The 12,039-nt window shown below is 41.1% G+C and overlaps 1 protein-coding gene across 1 annotated transcript; it reads right to left on the bottom strand.

Annotated features, from left to right (window-relative positions):
• Positions 1-650: 650 nt before the first annotated feature.
• LOC146467231 (polycystin-1-like protein 2) lies at positions 651-11,823 on the bottom strand. Its single transcript, XM_085125988.1, has 9 exons — positions 11,516-11,823; positions 10,098-10,223; positions 9,074-9,319; positions 8,558-8,812; positions 7,027-7,782; positions 6,476-6,712; positions 4,718-6,001; positions 4,394-4,565; positions 651-3,654 (listed from the first exon to the last, which is right to left on the bottom strand). Exons 1-9 carry the CDS (start codon positions 11,612-11,614, stop codon positions 1,907-1,909), a joined length of 4,923 nt encoding a protein of 1,640 aa, XP_084982114.1. The 5' UTR covers positions 11,615-11,823; the 3' UTR covers positions 651-1,906.
• Positions 11,824-12,039: the final 216 nt, after the last annotated feature.

Genomic DNA, 12,039 nt, shown 5'->3' with positions numbered 1-12,039 from the left:
AAATTTTTATTTACATTGAGTTCCACTTCAGGACTGAAATTGCAATGGTTTCAATTAAAAAAAATGCTGGATAAGATTGTTGTGAGCGATCTATTAAGGCTATGGGAAAGAAACCCTACGGAAAGTAATAGACGTAAAATGTGAACTGTTATATTTCCTGCTACGCGCTGAGTCGTCCCCAAGCAGCAACGCATTTTGAGAATAGAAAGCAGTAGCGAAGGGTTTGATGGGTAGAACGCTACTGACAGCCAAACTCTGTCGGTCTGTCTTCTTTGATAACACCCAGGGAAACTGTTTGGGCATCAACAGAATGCTCATGAGTTTGTATTTTACGTTTGCACCACGGTTAAACTCGATTGCATTACCTCAACGTTTTTTCGTATGTTCCTTTGACAAAATTTGTTTGTACGCTTCACTGCTCAATCTTAACCTTAATTAAAACACAATTAGTCTTAATTAATTAATCTTGATTAATATTAATCTTAATTAAAACACAGCATCTTTAAAAACACCCAAACATACGAAGCATTACGCACACTCAGGCGGCATAAAATGCCAGACATTTTTAAACAATCAAAATAACAGGAAAGCGGCGGGTTTGAGCATTTTACAGAATGAAAAAGATAATGCAATTAATTCTCATTTCCTGGTTGCCCAACGAGAAGTTAACATGTTTATTTATCCCACACTTAACGACAAGAATGATATCTACTAGCACTGGACGTGTCGTTCGTCTTCAAACTTACTAGTCTCTTACGTGGATGTGTGCACTTCTTGGTAGTACTTACACTCCAATGTCAGTTCATTGCGCGAAAAGCAATTTGCCATCATTTAGCGACGCAAAATATCAATGCAGTTTACTACGATGCATTATAAACGGAGGCTCCCCTTCTTAGCTTTCGCAGAACATTTACTGTTTTTCAAAAAGCCGCATCTGATTGCAGATAAACTGAATACTCCAAGAGTGAAAGATTCACCTCTTTGACGAAGAAATCAATGAGATTTCTGTAATAATCTGGGTAAAAAAATCTTGATGGAAGCAAGCTAGGAAAGAATATTTGTTTGTTACCCACAGCACTACCAGATCTACCAACATCAAAGCACTCTTGAGGATACTGGGCAAAAGGGTCAGTTGTTGTCTCATGACTAAAAGACACCATCTCTGACGATTTGTTAAACAAATGCATCTTACTATCAGAAGTAAGGTCGCTTTCTTCGGCAATTTCCTTGATATTCACAGCATCGCTCACATTGCCATAGCATTCCTGGGGACAAGGTGTTTGCAAGAGTGGGCTGCAAACTTTTATGTCGTCTGAGTGCTGAAAAAATGTAAACTCTTTGTCACACCTAAGCTTTCATTATGTTGAGACTCAACAATGCTGTTCCCAGAGGTAAAGGTATGCCTTTCAAATGAGTCAGCGACATTTCCTTAAAAAATAACTTTTTTCCAAAAGTGAAATAATAACGGGAAGCTCTTTGACTTTCTTTAGAAAGACATCGAACATAAACGTTCCAAGCTCTGCATCTACAAAACCACAATCGCCCTGCTTTTCCTTGATCTCAGCGTAAGAATCGACCAAAACAGCCACAAAAGTATTGATGAGGACAAATAATATCACAACCAAATACAAGAACAAGAGCAGCGGCCCAAAAACGGGATATTGCAAATTTACTTCCACGTTATTTATTGATTTCCCGACCGACATTAGCAGCACCACTCGCAAAGCCTTGAAAAAAGACGAGAACGTCTCTAACTTAGCCCCAAACAAAGAAAACCAGACTGAGAAAAGCCCATTACGGCAATGGCCAACACCAATGAAAATGACAGAATTAGCTGCGCTGATCTTTGAGGGGTTCCTTGCATTGGACATATTTTTATAAAGAGGAGCGACTTAGCTCTCTGTTCTTACGTTTTGACCTTACGTCCTTTTGACGAGGAAATCAGTGATAGCTCAGTAATTATCTCCATAAAATGAATCTTGATGTAAGTGAGCAAGTCATCCTCTTTGAAAATTTCATTGTCATCTACAGCGCTACAAGTACGACGATCATCAAAACACTCTTGAGGACATCTTGGCAAAGTGACAACCTTTTTCTCGGGGTACGAAGCTTCTAGCTCGGACGATTTGTCATTTAAACATAACTTCTCGTTAGAAGATAGCTGGTTATCTTTGTCACTGTCCTTGATATTTTCCGGATCACGGACATTGCCATCATCGCTGCATTCCTGGGGACAAAGTGGCTGCAAGGGTGGGTGGAAATCTTTGATGTTCTTTGAGGGCTCAAAAATTGCATAGTCAATGTTATCCAAACTCTCATCCCGCCGCGACTTCAAGCTGTAAAGAGACGGATTCTGTAGCATTGACGATGTTGATGACGTTTTGTTAAAAAACAACTTCCTTCCAAAACTAAATTTGTCTGGAAACTCTTTGATTTTCTTCAAGAAGAAGCTGTACATAAAAGTTCCAACTTCTGCATCTACAAAACCGCCATCGACCTGCTCTTCCCTGATCTCAGCATACGAATCAACCAAAACAGCCACGAAAACATTGATGAGGACAAATAATATCACAACCAAATAGAAAAACAAGAACAGCGGCCCAAGCACGGGATATTGGAAATGTACCTCCACGTTATTTATTGATTTCCCGACCGACATTAGCATCACCACTCGCAAAGCCTTGAAAAAGGACGAGAACGTCTCTAGCTTAGCACCAAAACAGAGAAAACCAAACTGAGAAAAGCCCATTACCGCAATGGCCATCACCAATGAAAATGACAAAATTGGCTGCGCTGATCGTCTGAGGATTTCTTGCATTTGACATATGTGAGGATTGAATCGGATTAGCCTCAGTAGCTTTAACGTGATAATGAAAATTGCCATTGACAGCCAGAAGGTTTCCATGTCCAATAAGCGTGCAATGGAGTCAGAACTAAAGGTGTCGTAAGGGTTTGTCTGAATTTCCTCCACATACAAACTGGTGCGTTTGCCTTTGAGAAATGATATCACAACTGCCACAAGAGAGACCAGTAAGAGGATTATCTGTATCCAATTCCACACCTGAAAGAGATACTTCTTCTGTCGAAAGTACTTGATCATCTCAGCAATGAGGAATGCGACGATTGCAATGAGAAACAATAACTGGCACACCTCATAAAATGATTGGAAGTTACCATCCATTGATGGATAGAGTGAAAGGACTCTCACGTCTACTTTCGTTACGACCTGGCCAGTTGCCAACCTTTCGTAGATATTCCTAACGTTACAGAAGAGCGAGGAAGATGGATCAAACAGCGTAAACTCTATGAAAACAGCAGCAGTGTATTCATTCACCCAATTGTGTGCACGAAGGTCTCTTACTACTTCAAAGGCAGACTCCTTGTTGTAGCCGAGGTCAGCCACATACCCACCCCCGTCATAGGTTTCCTTAACAGCCTCATGTGAAAGGGTGCCGATCGTTGATGCAGACTGATATCTCCATGGTTTTGGACAGATGTCGTTAACGGACGCAAAGTGACTATAATTTCCCAAAGGAATCCATTGTGGAAGGTGAAATGGAGTTCTATCCTCGCTTTTTCTTGAGTACGTCTGAAGACATCCAGGGAACAAGTCGTTCAAATTTGTGTTCAGCAAATCTGCGCTACAATCTGCCTCTACAAAGCAATCACCCAAAAGAATTTATGATTGAAAGCACGAAAACGCCTCTTTGGTGTCTCTGTCATGTGGAGTGTTTGTTATACCGACCAACCTATCCTATTGTTTCTCTTTCAGCAGAAGATGTACTTGAGAAAGATAAAGGAGTGGCGTACATCGTTGTAGTACACGTTTGGTTTGTGAAGGGGTGGTGTTGTCTTAACACCCACCCCCTCCGTGGAATTGAGGGGTACTATACAGGTATTTGTCGTCCAAAGGAGTATGGTATTTGAGCCGTTTTGGTATGATGTCTGAGTATGGTGATCTATTTTTATTGGCTTAGGGGCCCGTTCTTCGAAAGTCCCGTTAACTTACCGGGCCCGATATATATATTTTTAAATGTTTTTTCGCCGATTACTCGGTGATTACAGACATGGTACTCGGCCAATGTTTTCATAGAATTATAAGATTTTAAAATGTAGTATTCAAAGCTTACAAAAATTGACTTCTGTTAAGAAACATTTATCACTAGACACTTATCGGGCACGGTAAGTTACCGGGAAATGAGAATCGAGAAACGGGACCCAGATCTAAAGGGAGGTATGAACTTTAGAGGGTATATCTCAAAACGAGTGTCGAGAAATGACAGCTGTGGTCTGAAATAAGGTCAGCGCTTGGAGGATCGAGCAGCAAACCCTCAAAAAAATTTCCGAAAAGTACTCGCCACCCCCGCCGCTGCCATCGCGATAGCAATCTTACTTGTCTTCATTCGTAACTGCCTTAGCCGTGGCATCCCCATCAGAAATGTGAGCTTGGTGCTGATAAATCCTTCCTGGTATTCAAATGGCTGACCATTGTACCACGTGACGTCGTATAGGCCAGGAATTAAAACGTCGTCCATCCACTCCCACAGAGAAGTTGGATTTATCACCTTGAAAATAAAATGTTCATAGCATTTCCGATGGCCATCAGTAAAATTTTTAAATACACTTTGGTAGGGCTCGGGAATTGAGTATCACGGACAAATAGACGATAAAATTATCGTTTTGTTATAGAGTTCATTATACTATAGCGATAACTCACCGAATGAAAATTCTGACCAAAGATGTTACTGACGGACTTGGTAAATTGGTATCGAGAAGGGTGCTGATTTCCATAACAGACAACCAACAGCAGGAAACCGAATAGGAGAAATGAGACAATTTCTTTGATTGCCTCGAGCATGTTCCACTGTTTGCTGCTTGATTCCTTATTTTCAGCCAGTTCACCGTCTTGGGGAGGTTTTGAAGCAACTCGTTCCTCTTCCTTGGTCACAAAGGAAGGTCCGATAACAGGATCCTGTTCTGGAGGTTTTTTTATCAGGAGAGACAACAGAGTTGCCAAGGCGACAACCTTGATTGGCTGAGTAATGAGGATATCTTGGACAAGGGAAACTGAAATGGATGTCAGCCACTGATTTGATGTGTCTGCTCCCCACATTAAGCTGTAGAATACAGTAAAGGCGGCACCAGTCAAGGAAATCAGCAAGGCTAGGAACCAAGCGATGTAGACGAAGAAAGTCGGAAGAAACCCGGGAGTTTTCAGGTCTTTGCTTTTGTTTCCATAATAAGATGTTTCGTTGGATAATGCTTGCTTCGTGTTCCTAAATATCAAAACCACAAGCAAGTTAGCTGGAATAGCTATCACACTGCTTTGGATTCCAATTTTGATTTGAGTCCAGCTTATGACAAGAGGTCCAAACTTGAAGGTATCAGTGGGAGTACGATCGAATTGGTAAAACATTGCGTTGGTGACCATCGCTGTAAAAAGGAAAGACAAACAACATATCAAACGCTGGCAACGAGTAAAAGGATTATGTGGTGGTCTCGTGAACACTGAAATCCAAATGTGTCCTTCTCCCAAGCTTCGGGCCGTTCTGGCGTAAAACAAGGGCTTGAAGGACGTGAGTTCGTCTTTCTCCGCGGCTTGAATGTCAAGCTCAATAGAACCACCTCTGTCATCCAGGGAAAGCCATCGGTTCGCGAAAAAGTACCACATCTCTTCCGTTTGTTGGTCTTTAATAACAACTTGTTGTAGAAACCAGGCCGGGCTGGATCCAGTATTATCATGCCAGATGCGTATATCGGTTAGTTTGCCTAATGATGATGGCACGGTTAACGTGAAATTGTTGACACTTCCTCGGGAAAAATTCTTTCTCCTGGCAAACGGATCCGTCAAGGAGATTTCTCCACTGCTTCCCTGGTTCCCGTTTATCACTATTCCAACCCTGGCAGATGTTCCAAAGCCTTTCCACATGCCTGTCTGGACGCTTATATTGTAGCTATAACCATCTATTTCAGAATCGGTTAGAAAGACATTCGCCACAACCTGAAAAAAGTTGAGACTTAAGTGTAATTTCATAACAGAAAGTGACGAGGAAATGCTAAGGGGCGAGAGAATTTGTGATGTATAAAAAGCTACCCTGTCAAAAGAAAAAAAATCTTTCAGCAAAGACTGAATACGCAAGATGTAAATAGAATCAACTCTGTGAAAGGAGAACTCAGATTCAACTATAATCTCATCCCTTGCTCAGGGTTAGAAACCTTACTAATATTTTATTGACAAAAGAAAATCGATAAGACTTCTGTAATTCATCCGCGTACGATTTTATACGATGCAGTCGGGGTCACGATGGTCTAGTGGCATGGCAGATTGCATCTTAAACCCTAACATATCATTTGTGGAGAAAAACACAATCAATCTTATTAACTAATCACATACACAAAACTTGATATGAACATCCAATGCCTACATATACATTGCATTATGCAGTTCTTAATATTTAATTGTGAATATACTGACCTTTCTCTTATCCTTTTTGTCAGCCCAACGAGCGAGAACAAGTCCAATAAAGTATACTCCGAATATCACACACACAGTCGTAAGAACCACAAAGTTTTTAGTCTCTCCCAGCCGTGTAAATTCGGTGAAAACTTTGTCAAAGTCAATGGGATTAGGGGCAACAAAAATATTTCCTCCAAACGCTGAAAGATGTGTACACAAACATTGCAGATTTCCTGGCACGTCTTTCCATCCAACCTGCAACAAGAAGAAATTTTTGTATTTTCAGTAGATTTTTAAGTGCTACAGAGTAGATACTAGCCTGTGTAAGGGCCCTTTTCACTAAAGACGGGAATTATCGCACTTAGCCAGCACCACAAAGACATAGCAGTATAAAGATTCGTGGATTTTCAAAGTCCTATTGCAGCTGGTAGCAGTTTTTTTTTCTACATCCCGTAGACAAATACAGGCAAAAGCCTGGTTTCTATTTCACCCCTTGAATACCCTTGTCATATAGATTCTTTGAAGTTGCCTTTATGTTCGGAAGCAAAATACACGTGTAAGTAACCAACCTTACAGCCTTCACTTGACCACGCTTCTCTCACTTCAGACCAGTAAAGACATCTCTTCATCTGTACTGACATCGTGTAGTTCACATCAGTGAGTGCGTCATAAGTTGGCACTATAACTCTTGGTGTCGGGGGAGGGGTTGTAGGGGGATCCTTGACACCGATGCAGGAACGCTTTTGTCGACCATGGATGTCTTTACAGGACCTCTTAAAACGACGGTGATTGTTTGTTACGTTTGTCTTATTTGCTTTTCGAGTCAGACTGATGCCAATATAGTGGACGCCAATGTCTCCAGTGACGTTGCTTGACAATGAGAACATGTAGGGATTGCTAGTGCAGTTAAAGTAACCAATTTCAACTTTAAAACCTTCGCACAATGAAACATTTGGAATTCTTGTTATGAAGGTGTAGTTGTCCGGTGTTGGTTTTACACCAGCACTCACAAAGACATCAAAGAAAGTGTGGCTTTGTGGTCTAATTTCTACAAGTGCGGATTCCAAGTCATTGTCAAGAATAATCTTGTGGTAGCGAATTGCGCTGGAATCATTAAAAGGTTTTACAAACAGATGGCCTTGCATGTCATTTTGAATCGTCCCGTCAGGGCTTTTCACTGGAATGAACAGTTCAATGGGATGACTTAGATCAGAGACATTTAGGCGCGAGCCATCCTGTTTCTTTAAATCCACACTCAGTACGGACGATTCTATGTCTTTAGAGGAGTTTGTCCACACGTAAGGGTTCATTCTGAAAGTCACCATCTAATGAGAATAAATGCGAGGACATAAAATACGTGATGCACCACATTCATGTCTTATGACCAGATTCTATGACTGACTGACTGACTGCATGACCGACTGACTGACTGATTGAAGGAAGAAAGTAAGGGAGAGAGGAAGGACGGAGGGAAGAATGAAGAAAGGATTGTCTTCCTAACTGATCGAATGTTTAAATTATTAAATGAATGGAGGAGTAAACACATACGTAACCAAACGAATGAATGAACAGATGGACGGACGGAGGAAAAAGATGTATAAATAGTTTATTCAATCACGGTTCCTTTGCAGTAAGGTAGTCGGGGGGGGGGGGGGGGTGGATATGCCTGAGTGAATAAATAAATTATGAGTCACTGACATTCTGACTGACTGACTGACTGACTGGCTGAATGAACGAACGAACGAACGAACGAACGAACGAACGAACGAACGAACGAACGAGCGAACGAGTGAGTGAGTGAGTGAGTGAGTGAGTGAGTGAGTGAGTGAGTGAGTGAGTGAGTGAGTGAATGAATGAAAGGATAGATAACTGAATTGGTTCGTTTACTAATTTACCCACTCGAATACATAATTCCTCCCTTTCTTCCTTTCTTCCATCCCTCCTTCCTTACTCTATTCCAATTATTCACTCAATCATTCCTTTGTTCATTCGTTGCTCATTATGTCATTCCTTTGTTTGCTGGAGATTGCTGCTTGCTATTCTCTACACTTGGCAATTCCTGGAATGCTGTCTGCCTGAACGTTTCTGAATGCAACTCACTTGGGTATCAACTGATGTTAAGCTTGTTCCGTTGCTTCCGAATAACACGTCAGTAGATGGAAAGGTGACACCTCCTTCGTCGCTACTTCCATGGAACTTCTCTTTTGCCAGTTTAGCTGGAGTTTGTCGTTTTAGTGTCATACCGATGGTTTTGCTCTCATATTGACTCTTCTTCTCCCCAGTCATTTTAATGGATAGCAATGCAGTGCCAAGTGAATCCACCAGCGATAACGCCTTTTCGGTTAAGTTTTTAGCCTACGATTAAATAATAATTTGTGTTAGTTTTAAAATTAAACAGTGGCGGGTCTAAGTGCAACACACTGGGGGTAATAATGTGAGAAAAAAAAGAGAAGCGTAATATATCCCAAGTCTCGAACAGTAACGATACAATTGAACGATTACAGGAGGTAACAATTAAAATGTAACTTCAAATAAACAAACAGCGAAACAGATGGACAAAAAAGAATAAAAAAATTAATACTGAACTAGACAAAGACATAAAGCCGATTTATTTACCATGACGAACTCTTTGCCAGTTGTGTTTTCCTGTCCAGCCCTTCTGCGGACTCTTCCTGCTATGGCTGCCTCTCCTTGTTTTTCCATATGTTGATTGTAGCTGTCACCGGTTATGTCCGCGGAAGCATTCAGTATGTTTGATAAGGCACTTAAGATGTGGCCACCAACGTCTTGGACAACATCCCTGTCTTGAGCGCGACTCCGAAGGAAGGTGATCATTGTGGTCAGTAAAGTTGTAGCGTCCTCCTAGAAAAGCAGTTAGGGAACTGGTCATAACAAGTTTGTTGGAAGAGGATCCACCTTGTCTGGGGTAGGGGGGTTATTGAAGACACCATCTGTCTCGTGAACATTACCGACAAAATGTTATTGGCTTTAAAGTTTGAGTTCACACAGAAATATTTAGCTAGAAAGAGTCAACATGGCTAAATAAACAAGAAAAGAGAGGTTTGAATCTCACTGTCATTTTTCACTGCTGGATAGAGGGGTGGCTATGCAATAAAGACACCTTCCTTTGAGGTTGATGTTGGGGGTTGCAGGTAGAGACCACCATCTATTTTGTGGTTTGGTGGGCCCTGTTCAAGTATAGTAGTTTTCACCACTTCCCTTAGATATAGATAACTTAGACTTTGATTGCTTTTATAGGTAATTATATATAAAAATGCAGAGGATTAACGTCAGAGACGTTACGAATTGCCCTCTACAACAAACTCCTGACTGAGTGAGTTACTATAATGCGGATCATAAGCCTTAAGTTGGGACGGGCGCTCAAGAGATACACCAAAAAGCGTGGATGAAAGGTAGCAGAGAATTATTTTTCGCCTTCTGTTGAGGTTTTTAACGGCCGTCCCAAGCACTAATAGCCCCCAAAGAAGCCATTGGTTATGATTGATCAATCGATTGTTGATACTGAGGAAAAATGGAGCTTAGTTCGTGGGCAGAACAGAACGTTAAGGCGTGAAAGGCCACAAACCATTCAGTGGTTAGTTACTGTAGCGTGCTCTGAGAGATCATATAAGCTACTTACCAAAGTGTCACCAGACATTTTATCCCTATCCTCTGTTGCCATGACAGCAATTACAGACAGCTGAGTCACTTCAGCGATGTGTGAAACTCTTACTGGTGTAAGAGCGTGTAATGTGGCATCCTTGGCCTGAAAAGTAAATAGAAGGAAACGACAATGGAATTCTGAAGTGAGTACGGTGTGAATTAGCTTGCTGCAAAAGTACGGAAAGCAATTCTGAAAATTTGGATGAGGAGAAATGCCAGGAGCCCAGATGCGTTAAATATTGCGACTTCCTGAAAAAGACATTCATGGTGATTGAAAAAGATGATGGACGCTCAGTGGTGGTTGGCCTATGACCTGCTTTACAAATTGAGTTTCATTTATATACTCCTTCATCACAGGAGAGCTTCTCTAGCTTTGCTTTTGATGCTACCTAAAACAGCTGACTTTTCAGGATACCAACAGCAGTTCTTTTTTAAACACGCGTTCTTTACCGTACAAAGCAAAATATCTATTAGCTTCACTTTGGCGTGCCTTTATTTAACTTATTCAACTTGCTGTACGATTTATGAAGAAACCGTGTTTTTTTTTTCCATCTTAAAGTTTGTTTGCTAAGCTTGTTCTATCCAGATGCGGGATATTGTCCCTATTTGTTTCTCCTTTAGATGTAGACCTCGACTTCACTTCTGTTCACACAAGAAGAAAGAAAAGAACTCGGCCAGTTGTAAACATCTGACCCACTCTTGGTAAAAACATGTGTATGTTCACTTGTCCCCAGCGCAGCTTTCCGTTTAAACAATATTGCTCTCCATTGAATTAAAAAAACAACAACAAAAAAGAATTGAAAAAATGTCACTTGTGAAATGTTCGTGGCTAGTCTGACGCGGCGTTTCGTCTCGGCCAAGAGACTCTTCAGTGCGGTTGGGAATCCTTCTGCGATAGAGGGCCAGACTGCTAACATCTTGAATTTGCGAACGGGACTTTGAGCGCGATGCTCAACGAGTTTGCCTACAAATTCTAAAGGTCTCTGAAGAGTCTCTTGGCCGAGACGAAACGCCGCGTCAGCCTAGCCACGAACATTTCACAAGTAACAACAAAAAAACAAAGGAAACAATCCCACCAGATAAACAGGTCCAGTCTTATGCACAGAGCTACATCTATTCCTTTTTTGCTAGAACTAGTCGCGTTTCGAATATTTTACCACATGAGGGCACTGTTTGCCACCTGAGCAACTATTTTTATATCTGCTGCCCTCGCCTAGTTATTCTACCTCATCTTTAGCGCCTGTAATGATTAATTTGACCCGTGTAACAAGTTGTTTTTATGTTGATTTTTCCCATGGTTGTTGTATCTTATTGGTTTTAAGGTCGTTCTGGTATTACTGAAAGCTATCCAGGAGTGTAATAAACTAATGACTAATATAAGAACAAAAAACCTACCTCGTCATTATCGTTTGAACTGAGAAAGGAAATGGCCAGAGTAGCTGCCTCACGGAACTGTGCTTCAGTTAAAAATTTCTCAATATTCTGAGTAACCATTTCAATCACTGTTGAATCATTAATTCCGTGTGGTAACGGCTTCACCTAAGACAAGTAATGAAGACATGAATAGACTTTCGATATGACCATCGAGACGATTGAACATCGACAAAACCTAGATTAAACCTAGACTATGGCCCGACGACAAATTTATCTGAATTAAACTAATTCTGAAAATTTCTGGGTCACTCTCCCCAAACACCCCCCTCCACCCCACCCCAAAATCAACGTTGAATTGGTAAGGGGGAAGGGGCAGGACGAAAAGTAAGCGTATTGACTTTGAATATTCATAACATCTTCAATATCTCCTAGCAATATATTAACTATTAATTGGGGAGCGAGCAGAATCTGCTACCATCCGCAGGTAAGGACATTACAAAACCAGCCTAAATAGCGTTGAAACGTAATTAGATTTCATATCTTGA

Source organism: Pavona decussata, unplaced genomic scaffold, assembly GCF_977016875.1.
Source record: "Pavona decussata unplaced genomic scaffold, jaPavDecu1.1 SCAFFOLD_137, whole genome shotgun sequence".
NCBI lineage: Eukaryota > Metazoa > Cnidaria > Anthozoa > Scleractinia > Agariciidae > Pavona > Pavona decussata.
Note: the sequence above shows the minus strand (reverse complement) of the source record. Positions and strands in the feature narration are given on the sequence as shown.